Source organism: Mus musculus, chromosome 9, assembly GCF_000001635.26.
Source record: "Mus musculus strain C57BL/6J chromosome 9, GRCm38.p6 C57BL/6J".
NCBI lineage: Eukaryota > Metazoa > Chordata > Mammalia > Rodentia > Muridae > Mus > Mus musculus.
In genome coordinates this window covers 55,644,771-55,664,765 of record NC_000075.6, presented here as the reverse complement: position 1 = coordinate 55,664,765, position 19,995 = coordinate 55,644,771, and the positions used below count along the sequence as shown (strand labels likewise).

At 38.8% G+C, this 19,995-nt stretch overlaps 1 protein-coding gene across 6 annotated transcripts in view; it reads left to right on the top strand.

Annotated features, from left to right (window-relative positions):
* The window catches only part of Scaper (S phase cyclin A-associated protein in the ER), a 388,343-nt gene that overhangs the window by 273,456 nt on the left and 94,892 nt on the right, over positions 1-19,995 (top strand). For all 6 annotated transcript variants that reach the window (XM_030244383.1, XM_011242747.3, NM_001357652.1 and 3 more), the window contains one exon: positions 8,738-8,861. In XM_030244383.1, coding sequence (XP_030100243.1) covers positions 8,738-8,861 — 124 coding nt within the window. The remainder of the gene's footprint in view (positions 1-8,737; positions 8,862-19,995) is intronic.

Below are 19,995 nucleotides of genomic sequence, written 5' to 3'. Positions count from 1 at the left end.
GCTTACCACTTGGTATTGGATAACCACTTAAGGGGCTCATCCCTGGGAGAGACTAGTTCTCCCTCTTAGCATTCATTAGTTACCTGCCTGCCATTCTTTGTTTGGGGATGAGACCCCATGAGATTTTTGTCTTCTATTTAGTATGTTTGTTTGTATTGTCTTTGTTCAGGTCTTACTTAGGCAGTCGTATTGTTGAGATATCATTAGTGACCCTTCCTTGTCACTTCTAAGAGATACAGTCTCACTTCCGAGTCTCTGGTCTTCTAGCTCTTACAATCATTCTGCCTTTCCTCTGTGGTGTTTCTGAGCCATGGATGTAAGAGTTGTGTTACAGCTCTGTCAACTGGGCCTGGGCACCCTAAGATAAGTTGATCTTTGTATATTGGTCAGTTATGCTTTACCGTAAGTCTCTCCATATTTGCAAATAGAAGCTTTTTTGAAGAGGCAACTGCACATATACAGATCTATAGATACGTTTTGAAAGGAGTTAGATATTAAACTGGTCTCGTAAATCGACAGTAACTTTTTTCTAAGATCCACAAGCATATTAGCCATTGGTGGTTGGTATACAGTACCAAGCATGATTTCCTTTTTGTTGAGCAGGCCTCAATTCCAATTAGACAACTTCCGGTTACTGCCAAGATACGAGTTCCACCTTTGCACCTTTAGGCCTTTCTTGGCATGCTAGTAATTGTTGTAGTTCATAGACTTCACATCCTCTTGACAGTTTGCATAGCACCTTCTGGCACCATAAATGCTAGACCTCAGGCAGGAAGCTTTCAGGTCAGATCGAGATGGAATATCATGAGTTCTGTGTCCAAAGTTTGTGGTGACTTCAACAATAGAGATTTACTATCTTCCACCTCTGGGACACAATTATGGGCAACAGCCAAACCCTATATTCTTTGGGGTATCTGTTGGATAACCCTGACCAAACAACTCAAAAGGAAGTTTCTTGTGCCTGGAACTGAGTTTCTGTTAGTCTCTGCCTTGTGTGAGAAACATTATCAACCCAAATGGCATAACTTCTTTTAAGATCTACACATTTAGAAATAAATATAGATGCACATATATGAGAATGTTGACATATATATTCATCAGGGACATTACTCTGTAGATTGTTTTCTTGTAAAGTCTTGACCCAGTTTTAACATCAGGGTAGCTTAGGCCTCATATAATGAATTTGGTAATGTTCCTTCCCTTTGATTTTATAAAACAGTTTAAGGTGTTAGAGCTTCCTTATGTGTTTAATAGATTACGTAGTGGCTACATCTGGCCCTGAGCTTTTCTTTGCATAGGGACTGAATTGCTGCTTCACTCTTTTTGCTTGTTAATAGTCTAAGTTGTTTATATCTTCTGAATTTAATTTTAGTAGGTGATGTGAGTTTATAAATTTCTCTAATACTTCTATTTTTCAGCTTTTTAAAATGTAAGCTTTCAAAGTATTCAAAGTTTGATTTTCTGGACTTCACTGGAGTCCTGGAGTCTGTTTTAACAACTCTCTTTTCAGTTATTTGATTTAAGTTGGGTTTAACTATTCCTCTTCCTCCTCTCCCTCCTCCTCCTCTTCCTCTTCCTCCTCCTCTTCCTCTTCCTCTCCCTCCTCCTTCTCTTCTTCCTTTTCCTCTTCTTCCTCTTTCTCCTCCTGCCCCTCCTCTGTCCTCATCCTCTTCCTTATCCTCCCCATCTTGCTCCTCTCTGTCTTTCTGTCTCTGTCTCTCTGTCTCTCTCTGTCTCTCTCTCTCGTCTGTCTGTGTGTGTGTGTGTGTTACTAATTTTTAAGATTAATTCTTACTTCATTGATACTGTATATTCTCTTTAATTCATTAATTCCTCTAGTTTTGGTTTTTTTATTTTCCTAGAGCCTTAGGTTCATCATTACATTATTAATTTGAGATCTTGCTAATGTTTTTAATGTGAGTATTTACAGCTGAGAAGTTTCTGCCTAGGACTGCCTTGACTGTTTCTTAGCCCAGGGGTTCTAAGAAAAGATAATGCTATCTTTTTTTTTTTTTAATCGTTGGATTTTTGATTAAGGCAGGGTTTCACTACATAGCCTTCTGGAATTTTCTCTATATACCAAGCTGGCCCTGAATTCAGAGATCCACCTTCCTCTACTTGTGCTAACATTAAAGTTATTTGTCACTATGCTTACCAGATTCTAGGAATTTTTAAACTTCCTTTTTTATTTCTTCAGTGATTCCCTCTTGATCCATAAGTGTTCTTTCTCCATATCTTTGTATGGTTTCTTTCAGCTTTTTCCTAATTCAACCACAGGGGTCAGCAGCTTATGTCCATTGGTTTGGTGTAAATATCTACATCTGACTCTTTCAGATGCTTGTTGGGCCTTTTGGAGGGCAGTCATGCTAGGCCCTTGTTTGTAAGCACACCATAGCACCAGTAATATTGTCAAGGCTTGAGGCCTACCCCTGAGCTGGATCCTAATTTGGGCCTGTCACTAGACCTCCTTATCCTCAGGCTCCTCTCCATTTTTGCCCCAGCATTATCCCTTCAATTTCTTTCAGACAGGAACAATTCTGGGTCAGAGTTTTGGCTGTGGGATAGCAACCCCATACCTCCACTTGATGCCTTGTCTTTCTGCTGGAGGTGGGCTCTACAAGTTCTCTCTCCCCACTCTAAAACATTTCATTTAAGGTCTCTCCCTTTGAGTCCTGAGAGTCTCACTCCCAGGTCCCTGGTACATTCTAGAGTACCACCACCACCACCCCATCTCTCGAGGATTCCTGTTTCCATTCTTTCTGCTAGCCCTCAGGGCTTCAGTTTTGTTTCCCACCCCAATACCTAATAATGTTCCCCTCTTCCCCTCCCTGTCCCCTTTCCCACCCAGGTCCCTTTCTCCCTCTGCCCTTTCCTGTGAGGAGGAGGGCAACCCTATAGAAGACCAACAGTCTAAACTACCCTGAAGCCCTGGGATCTCTCAGACACTGAGCCACCACCAGGCAGCACACACCAGCTGATATTAACCCCCCCCCCAACACATACAGCAGAGAACTTCTGGGTCTGGACTCAGTCAGAGAAGATGTACCTAGCCCTTGAGAGACTTGGGGCCCCAGGGAGTGTGGAGGTTTAGTACGGTGGGGTGTGGGGATGGGGACATCCTCTTGATGGGGGAGGAGGTATGGGATGTGGAACAGTCAGAGGGTGCACCAGGAAGGGGATAAGGTCTGGACTGTTAAAAAAAGATTAAAGAATAAATTTGTAAAAATCTTTGTGTGGTTTCTGAGTTTTCTCTTGCTACTGATTTCTAGTTCTACTCCATGGTACCTTTGGTAGGTTAAAAATTAGTTTTGTTCTGTTATTTGTTCTGTGTATTTGTTAAAGGTTGCTTTATGACCTCCCGTGTGATCAGTTGTAGAGAGAAGGTTCTACCTGCTTTTAAGAAAAAATATGTATTCTCTGTCTGTTAAGCAGTATATTCTATAGATACCTGCTATATTCATTTGATCTACAGTATAATTTAGCTCTGATACTTCATTGCTGATTTTCAGTTTGTTGGACGTCTTTGATATGAAAGTGGAGTGTTGAAGTACCCTACTGCTATTGTGTCAGGACCTACACTTAAGTACTTAAGTGACTCTTAATGTACTAAGTATGTACTTTAGTTGTATGCTATAATCATCTTCTTCTTTTTTTTAACATGCAAAATAAGTGTAGGAGCCTACACCTCTCACTAAAAGGCATGATCTCATGATGCTTTTTTCTGTCCTCTGTTTTGAAGAGGAAACATGTTCAGTGAAAATAAAATTTCTGGCAAAAGAAATTTGTTCATAAGTATATTTGGGGCAAGAAAATCTGTATCTTAGAATCTTGCCACCACCAGAGTGAAATCTTGACAGGATATGCCATGAGAAGATACTTTGAAAACTTGGGGCTTTCTGTTTGATGTCAAAGAGTACTTCAAGTCATTCACATTTAAAATTACAGAGAGGGCTGCTGGACAGACCACCCAAGCTGGGTTCTGAGCAGTGTGCACTCTAAACCAGGTGCTCTTCAAATAAAGATTGTCTTTCAAGTAAGTTCACTGCATACCCAAGTTTTTTCTCACCCTGAGAGTTTTGATTCTCTCTCCCTTTCTTGCTCATTAAAACATAGTTTCTTAAACAAGTTATGTGAGCATAAGGCTGTTTAGATGCTCATTCTTCTTTATCAAAGAAGAGATTTTCTTCGGGAGCACAGAGGACATTAAAAGAAGTTACACTCTTTTATATATGTGTATTTCTTTGTGCTTCTTAATTGTTAACCAAAAATCCATAACAAGCTGTGTGAATTTGATTAAATAAAACACAAATAAATAATAAAATCGGGGTTATAAAAAACATAAATAGCAAAAGCGTCTCCGGAATAGTTCTGAAGCACTGCAACTCATTGCAGCGCCGCAGCAGGGTTTTCAGTAGTTTTTATTATTACAATAACCCTGCCATTAACTTGTGTAATGTAGTAAACACTACAGTATTAACACAAAGACAATTATCAATTAGACAAAGAAACCGGGGAATGTATTCTCCATGTGTGTCATTGGAAATAAATTTATGGCAGTATAGTCACTCACATCAGTAGTGTTAAAATAACTTGAAGCTCCTATTTTATACATCACACCAAAATAAATTTGCAGCGAACTGAAAGAATTAATTATGAAAACCATAAAATTATCACTTAGTGATAACTTTAAAAACATACATTTGAGTAATTGCCTAATTTTATAATTTGAAAGTACTTTTAAATCATAAATGAAAGCAAAAAAACAAACAAGGAAATCAGCATAGATTTTTCATCAACTGATAAATGAGCAAAGAAAATGTAGTACATATTACACACTATGCATTTTATTAGACCATCAACAAAAATTCAATATTAATATTGCCCAAAACTTGATGGATCTGAATGTTGTTAAGTAAAGTCCAGACTCAGAAAGACAAATATTGCATATTTCTTTAATTTGTGGATGCTGGCTTTATAATATGAATATGTGAATGTGTATAAATCCTGAAACTAGAAAGGGCCCCATGAGGAAGCTCAGTCTCTTGGGATGTGTAATAAAGCATGTGTTACATGAAAGTGAAAAAGGACATTGGCCAGCAGGGGTAGAAGAGTACCAGCATGCAGGCAGGGGACAGGCTCGAAGAACAACCATGTGGGAAGACGCCATAAAAAACATGTTATGTTGTGTGTTATATGATTATTTTTAAAATAAAAACAAAAACAGAGTAACATTTAGTTTACTATGAAATTAATGAAGATGTAGCCAGTATTAGCTATAAAATGAAGTGTGGGAAAGGTGCCTTTCTCACAGTAAAAATTGGTATAATTTTTTTTACTGGAAGCCAGTGTGAATTTGGCAGTATGCTTGAAAACCTTAAAAACATTCCGTTCCTTTTACCCATTTTATCACAATCAGCAAATATGAAAGAAGCAAGCAGGCGTTTGCTCCCAGACTTCATGTGTCTGTGAAGGTAGGTGATTGAGGCCTAAAGCCAGACCCTTACCCTGGAGCTAATTAGTAAAGCAGGGATATCCAGACTCTAAGAGTTGGAAGCTACTGTTTGTAAAGTCCACAAACACAGTCAAGGTGAGGTCTATCATGCCTGCTCACATTCTGGATTTGTTTTGCTTGTTTAGGCCAGTTCTGTAGTGTTTGACGTGGGTATCAGACATAGAAGCATTCTCCAGATTCTTTTATGGGTATAGAGTCTACCTGTCGGTTTTTCTGTGTAAGTCATCTGAAGCTTTTCTCCAGCAGTTTACAGCAAAGACTTCTCACAAAAAGACATTGTTTATGCTACTGAAAGTTAGACACGATAGAGATTGGTTAAACTAAATTTTTATATCCATAGGATAAGACATGGTTCAGTATTATTAAAATTATGCATTTTTGAGTTTGTTCTTTTTGGGGAAGGAACGCACAAAGGACATGACTCAGAAAAGTCTTGGGAGATTTCTGACACTGACTCCCAAAACAGTGATAACAGAAACCCCTGGGCACTGGTCCATCTGATGTCACTTTAGGATGATCTCTACTGATGTTGCCCATACTGATATTCTGTGATTGTTCTTAACTACTCAGAAACTACCAGGCAAAACTTTAGCTGGCACTTAGTGCAGTAATTTCCCCTGTATTCTAAGAGAATGTGTCTGTGGAAACCTTCAGATTCTCTGAGAAGGAGAATCTTCCATCTTCCACCTCAGCCAGGACAGTTCTTGCTTTCTGTTCTGTGCTTTGTGCTTCTCAGTAAGATTCTGATTCTCTTCTTAAAAATTCGAACTTAGTGTTATAGAAGACACTAAGTGTTAACGGGGAAATACTTAACAACAGTAGAGAAAGAATGGCAATTTCATAACAGTTTTTTTGCTGTTTCTTTGTATGTCACCTTCTCAAATATAATTATTTTTATAATCATAAACACCTGTTTTTATTGAGTATTTTATTTCTTTACATTTCAATTTCCCAATTCCCCCCCCCCCCCGAAGCCTCCTACCCCATCCCCTCTCCTCCTGCTTCTATGAAGGTATACCCCGACCCACCCACCCACATAAATACCTGTTTTAACCTTATGGAAAAACAAATGCAGTCTTACTCTTGTAATCAAATAACAGTAATAACATTAATAATCATGAGTCCTACTAATTATTAAGTAGTGCCCTAAGTACTTTATTATGTCATTTAATTCTCACAACAATCATAGAAAGCTTAAATATTATCTTGTTTTTAAACATGTGAAATAGATTATAAGTACTACATTAGAAATTTGCTAATATCTTAAATGATAAACTGGGACTCTACCCTAGAAGCATCTGGTTCCTGTAGCTCTACTCTTGAGTAGTAGCTCAACTGTAATCAACTTCCAGAGACCCATCAATTCTGTGCTCAGGTCCAACTGCATCAAACATAATTAAAACAGGGGCTCTCCTCACCACCGGTTTTCCCAGTAAAGCATTAGCTCTGTGACATTTACTTGTGTTATATGCATTACACAGTGTATGGCATATCAGTATATGACTAATGGATGATTGAATGAATGAATGAATGAATGAATGCTCACATGGTGTTTCTAAGATCTGTTGCTCTTATCATTGGCTGCATATTTTTTATTAAGACACAAATTTCTATTTCTGGGTATGCAGTGGAGCTTGGCAATTTGCATTTCTTAAAGTTCCCAGGTAATATTGATGCTGTTGATTGACAGGTCACAATTAAACAAATGTCTCAACAACTCTTCTCGACCTGTTTGTTGCAACCCTTTTGGGGGCCAAAGAACCCTGTCACAGGGGTCACCCAACACCATCTGGCAAATTAAATATTTACACAACGATTCATAACAGTAAGAAATTACAGATATAGAGTAGCAACAAAAGTAATTTTATGGTTGTGGGGGGATCACCACCACGTGAGAAATTATATTGAAAGGGTTGCAGTATTAGGGAGTGTTAAGGTGCAAGAACCACTGAGGGAAGTCCCCACACTCAAATAGTATACAAAGGCAAAGAGCATTTATTCTGCAGAAATTACCAGCATGCAGGGGTCAACCATTCATCAAAATGGTTATGACCAGAGGCGCTCACAGGCCCCCTTTAATGCAGGGCTGGGGGAATTTTCCAGAAGGGTTAGGTAACCTCTAATATGGTTGGTAGTGGGCAAAGCAGTGACATTAGTACAATTTTGATTGGCTGCTATGTTAGTTTCCTTATATTTGGTGAGACCTTGAAGAATTACATAGACCAGCTCAGCTCTGGCCCTGTTATCTCCTCTGCCCAGGTCTCCAGAGGACTATCAGCTCTGGAGGTATCCCCCCTAGTTCAGGGCCGTCTTTGACTAAAGACCCGTTGTCAGTGGCTCCCTCTGAGCTGCTTCCCGGGAATTGAAAAATTTTATTGCCAAGGTTTTTGGAGCTCTCGTGAGATTGAGAACCACTCTCCTAGAAAGTTTGTGTGCAGGACTAAGCAGGAATTTCAGTCAGACAAGCCAGAATAGATAAACATTGATTACACAGGCATTACATTAAGCCCAAGCTTCAAAACACTCAGGAGAGTCCCATATACGTTGAACTTATTGCTCTAAAAGTTTCTTTGAACAATTAATATCATGGTTTGGTGTGTGTGTGTGTCTGTCTGTCTCCTAAAGTAACCCTTTTTTTTTTTTTTTTTTGGCTAGTTTTTTTTAGACTATTTTGGCTCATGGCCAGTTTGGACCTTCTAGAAAAGAACTCTTCATCTGCCTAGGTCCAGATCCATATTCATACCCCCTTCAAGCAGAGTAGGTCTCTCTTTCCAGAAATTTGTAGATCTTACCTCATGGAAAATATCTCTAGTTTCTCCATCCTATTTTATCAGCTGCCTTGTCCTATACCAGCTGATCTGGCAAGAGATAATTTAGCAGTCTTTTTTTCTGGGTTATTATTTAAAAGGCCAAGGTTCCTGGTTGATGTCTGGTTTTAAATGAAGACATTATCAGAAAATCTAGAAAGTTGTTTGCATTGTCTAGCCTGTAATTAATTGACATTCTTAGTAAGAACTGTTAGGTAATAATGAGCATAGCATTCATTAGCTATGGAAATAACTGTTTATGTCTAGGTGATGGACCTGTACCTAATTGGGTTTGGCTTGGATTTGTAGACTAGCTTCCATCTCATGCCTATTCCTTCTGTATCATTGATGTTATGTATTTTAAACTGTTGGGAGAATAGTTGCTTGGGTTTTACAGATGGTGTTTCCTTTCTGTCAGGTCTCTCTGCAATGCAATCAATGTTTACAGCCTCGCCTGCAATAACTGCTCAGAAAACTGCACTGATGTTCTGTTTAGTAACAAGATTACCTTCTTAATGGACCTCCTGATACACCAATTGACGGTATGTAATATTAGTACCTTAAATAAGAAGCTGTTAAGATTTGAGAAATTGTTCTCCGGCCAGAACTAAGAATCCAGCCTATTTACTGTCAAGGTTAAAAGCGAGGGATGAGGGGGAGGCAAGGGATATGAAGATGGTTACAAACACACAATAGGAACTGGAAGTGAAATCTCTCAGTTATTTGAATATTTTGTGTCAGAGCCTTCTAAGTTCTAATATTTAATGAGTAATAGGAATGTAACACTTGTGAAGGACACAGATTTACACATTAAACTTGGCTCTGGAATCAAGTGGACCTAATGTCAAACCTGCACAGCTACAGGAGTGGGTGTCAGAAAGAGAAAACTAAAAGAACCTCAGTGCCTCTCACCAGCATGTGTCAAAGGACCTGGTTTAAAAGGATGCTTTTGTGGCCATTTACACTTAAAATTTAGGAAATGCCTTCGTCAAAAAGGGAAAACTTACATATGATGTGAACAAGCAGCCAGCTGTCACCTTAAATTTTACCTCTGTTCCCAGATGTTAAATGAGGTAAGCTCATTGTAATAGCTAAAGGTTTAGGTCTGTCAACTGCAGTCTTTGAAACCCTGGGACCAGAAGTTTCCTGATGTGGTTTCTAAGCCCCTCAGGTATTGGCATTGCAGGTTTACAACACAGGAGATTTCCCAGAGCCAACTTGCTTCTACTCCCTGTGTCCTAATTGCTTTCCTTAAATGCCATGCCTTGGCTCCCTTCTTTCTTTCCTCTGCATTCTGCAGCTGTAATTTACACATAAGAGCATCTTCTACATGAAATCCTGAAGCTATTTTCCCAATCAGTCTCAATTAATCTGGACCTCCAAGATCTCTCAAACACTGGACCACCAAACAGCATACACCAGCTGAAATGAGGCCCCCAACACACATACAGTAGAGGACTTTCAGGTCTGTGTTGAATTGGGGGAATCACAGACTTTAACTTATCATATAGAAATGGTGAGATGACATTCTTTGCAGAGAGCTGTGCAACTGTGGAAGAAGGCAGTAATTCTACCTGATCCATCACAAAAGACACATGAGCTGGCTCTAAGCTTCTTGTAATAGCTATCATCTGTTCAATACCAGCCAAGATCTTATGTACCTTATTTCCTTTGAATATTCTCTTGCTTGTGATCATTCAGAAAGTCTTTTGATTTTGCAGTAATAGTTTTTATCACATCATGTGTTTATTCTACTCTGTACACTTTCCTCAGTTTCGATCCAGGAACATAAGTTTTTTAAAACACATTTTAGCTCTCCTTTTTTATACTTATTATTTCTGTTAATTTTAGGCCTGTGATATTATACCTGTCAGTTGTCCAGTTCTATGATTGCTTTTGCAGCACTGAAAGGGTGTGTTTCCTAGTTTGGGATGGATGCTGGTGGTGACCTCATGTTTCTGGCAATAATTTGAGAATTTTAGAGCATTTCTCATTCTTGGTAAATGGTTTTCATGTATGTATAACTAAAATATGGATCACTAACTAAAACTCCTTAAATATGGGATAAAGAGTAGTCACCAACAGATCATTCGGGAGTGAAAGAAAAATGGATAAAAGAAGCTAATTGTGACTTGGTAGAATTTATAAGACACTTAATTATCAGGCACTTCAGTTTTCCTGGTTCTTGATAAATCCAAATGCCTTAGAAGACATTTTCTTTTTTTATTTATTTTTTAATTGGGTATTTATTTCATTTACATTTCCAATGCTATCCCAAAAGTCCCCCACACGCTCCCCCACCCACTCCCCTACCCACCCACTCCCACTTCTTGGCCCTGGTGTTCCCCTGTACTGAGGCATATAAATTTTGCACAACCAATGGGCCTCTCTTTCCACTGATGGCCAACTAGGCCATCTTCTGATTCATATGCAGCTAGACACGAGCTCCGGGAGGGTATTGGTTAGTTCATATTGTTATTCCACCTATAGGACTGCAGATCCCTTCAGCTCCTTGGGTACTTTCTCTAGCTCCTCCATTGGGGGGGCCCTGTGATCCAATAGCTGACTGTGAGCATCCACTTCTGTGTTTGCCAGGCCCCGGCATAGTCTCACAAGAGACAGCCATATCTGGGTCCTTTCAGCAAAACCTTGCTAGTGTATGCAGTGGTGTCAGCGTTTGGAAGCTGATTATGGGATGGATCCCCGGATATGGCAGTCTCTAGATGGTCCATCCTTTCATCTCAGCTCCAAACTGTGTCTCTGTAACTCCTTCCATGGGTGTTTTGTTCCCAATTCTAAGAAGGGGCAAAGTGTCCACACTTTGGTCTTCGTTCTTCTTGAGTTTCATGCATTTAGCAAATTGTATCTTATATCTTGGGTATTCTAAATTTCTGGGCTAATATCCACTTATCAGTGAGTACATATTGTGCGAGTTCTTTTGTGATTGGGTTACCTCACTCAGGATGATGCCCTCCAGGTCCATCCATTTGCCTAGGAATTTCATAAATTCATTCTTACACAATGGAGTACTACTCAGCTAGAAGACATTTTCTACCTTCTGACTGTTTGGAATTTCCTCTAGTACTCATACATTTCATTTCGGTTACTTCTTTAGTACTGTTCACATGACACAGTTACAGAATTTTTAGCCCAAGTCCTTATCCTAGAAGCCTGCAGTTGAGAAGAAAGGAAATGACGAGATAGCAGAGACTCTATAAGATGAGTGCTCAGCACAAAATGGGGCTTGTTAAATGTCTGACAGATAGAGGAACTATTTATTGTGCCTTGGAGCATTTTGAGAAGATGGCTTTGACTATGCCTGGAATATGAATGAAGTTTCTATAGTTTGGGGTTTATAATTTTAAAAAAATATATGTCAGCATTTTTAACACTATAAACATATATACATCTTGCAGTGTTAAGACAAAGTAGTATTTTTGGGATATGTATTTGGAGTTCTGCAAAAACCAGTTCATTAAGACAAGTTTTGCCTGAGAATGGACTCTAACGCTGGTATACTATCTTCAGTGAAGCATGAAAGGTTTAAAACACATTAAAGTGAATTGTTTTCTTTATTAAGTAATTAAGCATCTTCTCTAAGTCTAGTTCATTCCAGAGCATAGAATGGTATATTTCTCCTTAAGGAATCCAGACAAACACACTGGAAGGCAATAAAAAGACCAGCGAAAAAAATCAAACTGGGAGAATAGGAACTCTGAGACCTCATTCCCCAACAAAGACACTAACTCAATATACTAGCCAGTATACCCTTATAGGAACTCCAGAGGCCAGATAAGAAGTTACAGTACACAATACATCCTAACCAAAAAGTCATACTAAAATGAAGCAAGTAAAAAAATCTCTTTCAGCCAGTGTGCATTGCGGACGCACGCCTTTACTCCCAGCACTTGGGAGGCAGAGACAGGCTGATTTCTGAGTTTGAGGCCAGCCTGCTCTACAGAGTGTGTTCCAGGACAGCCAGGGCTACACAGAGAAACCCTGTCTTTAAAAAAAAAAAATCTCTTTCACTTTACCCATGATTACTCTTTGTCAGGCCACCACAGCTCTATGTCAGGGGTTGGTGCACAGCTTTTTCAGGACAGAGTTAGAGAAGTGGAGCCAGAACTGCTAGAAGGCTGATTTCTGTCTTAACATAACCACGCTCTTGGAAAGAACCAGCATGGCCTGATGGGTAGGGACTGCTGAATCCAAGCAACAAGGGAGACAATGAGCACAGAGAACCCATGGCACCCTAGAGGTTGTGATCAGGATTAGACACTCAACTCTCAGCTTTTCTGCAAGAGTTAGAAAGAGGAATGAAGCCATTAGTTCAGTCCTCCAGCTTCCACTGAAAGCTGAACTATGCCATCTCAAAGAAAGCAAGCCTACTTTGGATGTTGTTGAGAACAAGAGAAAGCAAGGAGGAGACCTCGTACTTTACAACCAGGGAATGTTCAGAGACTATATCATCCTGACTTAAAAAGATATTTTTTCATCTCAAAAGGCTAGTCACATGACTCAGAAGTTTATATCCTCCAAAGGAGATTTTTGAGGCCCCAAAGTCTCTGTGCTCGTTTATTCTTGAGAGTCTTCATTTGGAAGCTAGTCTGGGAGAAGAAACAGTCTTACCAAGTGCACAAAGTTCATCCAAAGTTACAAAAATGCACACAGAAACAGACACATGGCTTAACTAAAGAGCCAATTAAATCGATTGATAAGTCCTAAGGAAACAGAAGTACAGAGATTGACAAGAAAAAGCAGCTGTCATAAAGTTGCTTTATAAGCGCAAGAAGATATTGCATGGGAAAATGAAAATATCAACTAAGATAAAACTTACTTAAAAGAACCAAGCAGATTTATAAGTGAATATGGTGGTTTGTATATGCTTGGCCCAGGAAGTGGCACTATTAGGTGTGACCCTGTTGGAGTAGGTGTGTCACTGTGGGTGTGGGCTATAAGAGCCCTATCCTAGCTGCTAGGAAGCCAGTGTTCTCCTAGCAGACTTCAGATGAAGATGTAGAACTCTCAGCTCCTCCTGCACCGATTCTACCTAGATGCTGCCATGCCCCAACTTTGATAGTGGACTGAACCCCTGAACCTATAACCCAGCCCCAATTAAATGTTGTCCTTTATAAGGCTTGACATGGTCATGGTGTCTGTTTACAGCAGGAAAATCCTAAGACAGTGACAGATATAATAAATGCACTGAAATTTTTACTGTGGTGATTCCACAGTAGATTCAAGCTTCATCAAGCAAAGGAAGGGCTACAAATTTAAATCAGGTGGTCTGAAATGATCTAGTAAGAACTAAAAGAAAAAGAGCAACTAAAAAGAGTGATAACATCTTAACTGACTTAATGGAGTACCCTCAAACTGTCCAGTATGTGCATTATGAAAGTTCCACACAGAGAAGAGGAAATGAGGTGGAAATTTGCTTAAAGAAATCATTAGCATGCTAGTAAATGGCTCATTTGGTAAAGCACTTGCTGTGTAAGCATCAGGACACGAATTCAGAGCCCTAAGAGCCATGTAAAAGGCAGGTGCAGTGATGCACGTGTAAACTCAGCACTGAGGCAGGAGGCAGGAGTATTGGGCTTGTTAGCCAGTTGGTCTAGCTAATTAACAAGCCACAGCTTCAATATGAGACTCTGTTTTAAAAATAAGGTAAAGAGACTGAATAAGTGGAGCCCTCATATCTCATCTAAGAAACTGGTTTTATCAGAAGACAGAAGCTATTTCAGAGATCCATAATTGATCAAAATACATACAGTAAGTGACAGTCAAGTGCCCAAACCCACAAAAGACATTTGTAATATAACCTCTACACCTAAATCTCATGTAGCATCAAGGAAGAGGGAGCAGAAAGATTTTAAGAGCCAGTGAGCTGGAGTGACTGCTGAAAGACGGTATTTTTTAGACATGACAGGGTTGTTGCATCTATGAGAAATCAACAAAGTTAAAGCTTATTTTAAAAAACGAACCATATTTAGAAGAATGTTGGCATTTTTTTAGCTATTTTATTGGGTTCTTATATCTACCAGCCTTCCAACCCCCCAACAGGAGATAGGAGAGAAAGCAGGTTAGAGGGGAAAGAGAATATAGATCTCTATGGGCCTACTTCCTGCTGGTAGGGTAGAGGTTATAGACCTCTTTAGACTATTTTCTGCTGATTAGAAGCATAGGGTTCCTAGAGGCTAGTCCAGTCTTCATAGTTAGAATATCCAACAACCCAAGATTAGCAAACTAGCAATCCAGCAAACACAACAGCAGGAGCCAGTAGGAACCATCAGCAGAGGGAGCAGCCACTACCATAGGCCCTCTCAGGGCTCTCCCATTTATATTCTCTCCAGAGTCCCCAGAATTAAACTATGTGCCATTGGCACTGGCGAGCATTCGCACAAGCAGGCACACACACATGCCTTTGTTAGTGCACAAGAAAAATCATAATCACCTGCTGTGAACAGCTTTTTATCCCACATCTAGGATTAAAAGGAAAACATACATAATATAACCAGGCTTTTAAAGAAACCAAAATTCTCACTGCAAAGAATATAATAAATGCAGTGAAAATTTTACTGTAGCAATTCCTCAACAGATTTCACAGCTCCCTCAAGCAAAGAAAGAGCCACAGATTTAAACCAGGGGCTTAACTAGACATTCCTTAAAAGAAGGTATATTAAAATAGACAACAGGTATGTGAAAAGATTGTTTAAATCACCTATCCTCAAGGAATTTCACATCAAAAACACAATGGTGTATTACTTCACACTGTTAAGATAGCCACAATTGCTTTTTTAATCAGGAAATAGTTACTGATTAGAATGTGGTGGCAAAACTGGAAGCCTGCTACACCACTGGGAATACAGGGTGATACAGGACGGATGTTCCTAATAAAATAAAATAAAATAAATGGAACTACCATATGATCATAGGTTTTAAGCATTTATTCAAAAGAATTAAAATTAGAATCTTGAATAAATACCTCTATTGTCAAGTTCATTGAATATTCACAAGGCCAACAGCTAGGAATACCCCTCATGCCCCTCAACAGATGAGTAGATTTTTTTAAGTGATACATACAAAGAAAAGAACATTACTAAGCTTTAAAAAGCTATAGCATGAAAGAATCTTGATATTATGGCTAGTTCCAAGTGAAATTAATACCTGGGGCCAAACCCTTGATAAGCAGGGGAGGATATATTTAGGCTTACACTTTAAGGGAATGCAGTTTGTCATTGTAGGGAAGAAGGCATAAGGGCAGGAAGCAAAGCATGGACAAGAAGTGTCAAGGCTCACCCGAAATGTTCTATAACATTCCTAAACAGTTCTACAGGCTGGTGACCACATGTTTAAACACAACTGTCTATGGAGAATATTTCACATTCAAATCAAAACACAATCAATTAAAATAGAAATACTGTATGATTCCAGAATTAAGTTCAAAAATAATCAAAATCTTAACAAAAAACAATGAGGTATGTATATATAGACAAAACATCAGTCATGAATGAGGAAAAATTCTACATATGGTTCACGACCATGAACATATAAGTCAACAATATTAAAATAGATACTTAAAGATTTGTAAGAGGATTAAATGAAACACTGATGGTGCTACTCAGTGATGTAAACAGTTGACTGACAGGCATATTTGATGTTGGACAGGAATTGAGAAGCTCAATAGTCTAATGAGCAGGTTGATATAGAGAAGTGGATCACAGAACTACATATATGCAGAATCATGACCTGGACTTTGATCTTTTAAGTGCTTGTCCAATACTTCTCCGATAAACTGAGTTGTGTTCTTACTTTATTGAGTACACAATGAAACAGCAAAATTTTGTAACTTTGATTTCATGTTTAATATTGTCACTTTGAGTAGGATACAGTAAAGAATCATTTAATTAAAAGATTTATAACTTCTTGATGGCTTGTTCTGTTTTTAAATGCACTGAATATTTTATTAGCAGTCTTGTCTCTGATTAATAGTGATCTTTTCTTTTGAAATGTTCAGAAAATATGGTGATAAATTATATGTATGTATTTGCAGGAGCTGAAGAGGTTGTTAATTAAAAAATAATGTACAAAGCTTAAATAATTGATATAATACTGTTGAACCAAAGAAGTTGGTTTTCAGGTGACAGGAAAGCCCTTGATTCAAACAGAGGAAACATAAGTGCAGTCTTAGATCAGAAGATTGTTTTTCACTTAACCATGTGCAGACCCATCCAGGTGCCTGTTTGATTTTGATTATAGCAGCAAGACCTGGAACTCTCTGGTTGCCACATTGTTTTCTTTATCCTGAGCAACCAGAACAAGGGCTCCATAGTTAATTACATGGGCGCAGAAACTTCCTCAATGAAGGGAACTGTACTCTTCTTCCTGATGCCAGTTGCATCTTGTTTCCGTCTCTCTTCACCGTGTGGCATTTGCTTAGATTGACTCATATACCTTACCTTTTACTTCATCAAAACATAAGCTCAGTTTATGTTCACCAAGCTATGTGTCTTATTGGAAGGAAATTGCAGAACTAGAGGAAAAGACCATCACAGCTTCTGGTCTGGTTCAGTTAATTTGTTGTAGAAAGATGGCAATGATGTCAAAAGGTAGATAGGAGATATGTGAGGTAAAATGTTCACCAGAGTTCCATAACTGGTCACTAGTGTAACTGGGATGCAAATTCACCTTTAACAGGCTGAAGGGACATATATCATCCTGGATTTAGATATCTGAAAAGATAATACTTAAGACATAAATGCAAAGGCTAGTAAGATGGTGTCATAGGTGAAGGCTCTTAGTACCAAGCCTGACAACCTGAATTCAATCCCTGGGACTATGTGGTGAAAGAAGAGAACTGACTTTTTCAAGTTGTCCCCTGACCTCCACACATATGCTGTGGTATGTGTGACTGCTCTCCCCATATACATGCATACACATACAAATAATTGTAATAAGTTTTTAAAATAAATGTAAAATGAACTTTGTGGATTCATACATTATATTTATGTGTACTTAATACTTTTATATTCATATAAAAGCTTTATGTTTTATTAATATATTAACAGATATATAAAAAGAAGGACCCAGTTATTATCTACATAAGATATATTTGAAATATAAAGAAATATAGCTTATATAATTATAAGCTGGCTATGGTGGCACACACCTTTAATTTAAGCACTTAGGAGGTAGAGGCAGGTGGATCTCTGAAGCCAACCAAGCCTAGGCCAATCTGATCAAAGCAGTCCTTCTATTGAGGTTCCCTCTTGTCTGGTGATTCAGGATTGTGTCATAACCAGTACACAGAAAAATAGGAAATCTAAATACCCAGATGCAAAATAGGCAATGTCAGGGTATCATGTGGTAGGATGTTGCTGGTCTGGCTGTCGGGAGACTACTACAACTCAAAGTAAGAGGCCATCAGCAGTGCCGGGTTAGTTCATTTACCCTCTAGCTAGCATAGCTGGGATTAGCAGACTTGGTAGCTACTATCCAGAAGGAAAATCTAAGAAATGAAACCTGAAGTAAAACAAAGAACCTAGGAAGGTTAACAGTTATACAAAGGCCCATGTGTATACATGTTCAAGAAGTGCAGAGGTGAGAGAGAAGTGCAGGAGAATAAAACAGTGACAACAGGGCTGGGAAAGTAAGATGAAATGGAGAAGAAGGTGGTACAGTGAGTCTGCTGTGCAGTGTGGGTGGAAATGAGAACCCTGTAATAACGTAGTCTCGGCCTACCCTCCTGAAGCAGACAGCCCAGCATCATGGTGTTCATGTGGAGGCACAGCAGGGTAGAGAGCAATAGACCTTGTTTTTTTTCTAATAAATGAAAGATAAGTAGTAAGAGCAGACATTAAAATGTTCATGCACACAGCTAAGTTCCTGTTTCTCTGCCCTTCCTGTTCCTCTTGAGATTTTATGAGTTTAATTCTTTATGCTTGGTCTCTCCTCTAGCTCAGCTCATTCTCACCTGTGGAAGCACTCTGTTTGGAGAGAAAATCAGCAGCTTTGGGTCTCATTAACACCTCCAACTGCTGCAATTGAAAATCTTACCATAGTTATGCTCTAGCATTCCTGTTCCTTGAAAGACAACTTGTTTTCTCTTAAACCTTGGCAATATGAGTTTAACAGATTCCTGTATTTAAAACAAAAAACTGAAACATGCTTTAAGTTTAAAAGATTTTTATGTTTTCTTTTCTTCATTAATTGGTTGCTTTATTTACAATTCAAATGTTGTTCCCTATCACAGTCTCCCCTCCGCAAAATATTCTATCCTATCCTCCCTGCCCTTTGCCACTATGAGGGTGCTCCCCCACCCACCCACTCACTTTTGCCTCAGCCCTCTAGCATCCCCCTATGCTGGGGCATCAAGACTCCACAGGAGCCAGGGCCTCCCCTCCCACTGATGCCAGATAAGGCAGTCCTCTGCTACATATGTAGCTGGAGCTATGGATCCATCCATGAATACTCTTTGGTCGGTGGTTTAGTTCCTGGGAGCTCTGAGGGGTCCTTTTAGTTGATATTGTTGTTCTTCCTATGGAGTTGTAATCTTTTAAGCTCCTTCATCCTTCCCCTAATTCTTCCATTGGGGTCCCTGGGCTCAGTCCAATGGTTGGCTGTATCTGCATTTGTCTTAGTCAGATGCTGGTAGAGCCTCTGAGAGAACAGTCAGAGGAAAATTCCTAAAAATGTGTACTTACTTAGCTATATCCTAGCAATCCCATTCCTAGCTATTTCTCCAAGAAAAACTAAAGCATTTCTCTACAAACACTTGTATAAGAATGATGCTAGCAGTCTTATCCATAAATAAGTAAATATGCTAAACAACATACATATCTATCACAGATAAATTTATAAGCAGATTAGGATAGATCTGTGGACTTAACAATAAAAAGGAGTGAGATAATGATATACACAAACACATGGATGAATTATTCTAAATTCCTGAAAACATTGGGTTTAGAAAGCCAGATTCAAAAGCCTACCTACAGGAGAACTATTATAGTCTATATCTACAACAGTTTCATTATCCTGTAAATTCTCCTTTTGAAGCCAGTGTCACCTTTTTCTCCCTGGTCTTTGGTAACACTATCTGCTCAATGTCTTCCTGATACACATTTTTTTTCAAAAGTGAAGGATTGAGAACCATATTGACTCTCCAGGATTCATCACTGGGGGACAAGTTAGATACTAGTGAAGGTGACATCATAACCTTGGTAGCAAACTAGGTATCGGACTTGTGAAGACAACTTATAGGGAAGTGACATGCTGTTTATGTACACTAATATAAATTCTTATCTTAACCAATAATGACAAGGTACCTTCATTACTACCCTGAATGTCAATGAAGGCCAATGAAATACCTGGGCTTCCTCCCTCATCTAAGATTAATGAGATGGCATTTCTTGACCCACTCCCAGCATAGTGTCAGGAAGATACTTTCTAAAATACAAAGTTTACAGAATGCCCCAAACCTTATAATACCCCAAATTTTCAAGGTACAATGAAAAAGTTAGTTGATAGATGCTACATTTTTCACACAAGATTTTAAGGCAACTACCATAAAAATACTTAATCATGCAACTATTAATTTGTGTAAGCAAATGAAAATGGTTTTAGCAAAGAAATACAAAACATAAGAATAAAAGAAATATTACAACTGAAACTCACAGTGAA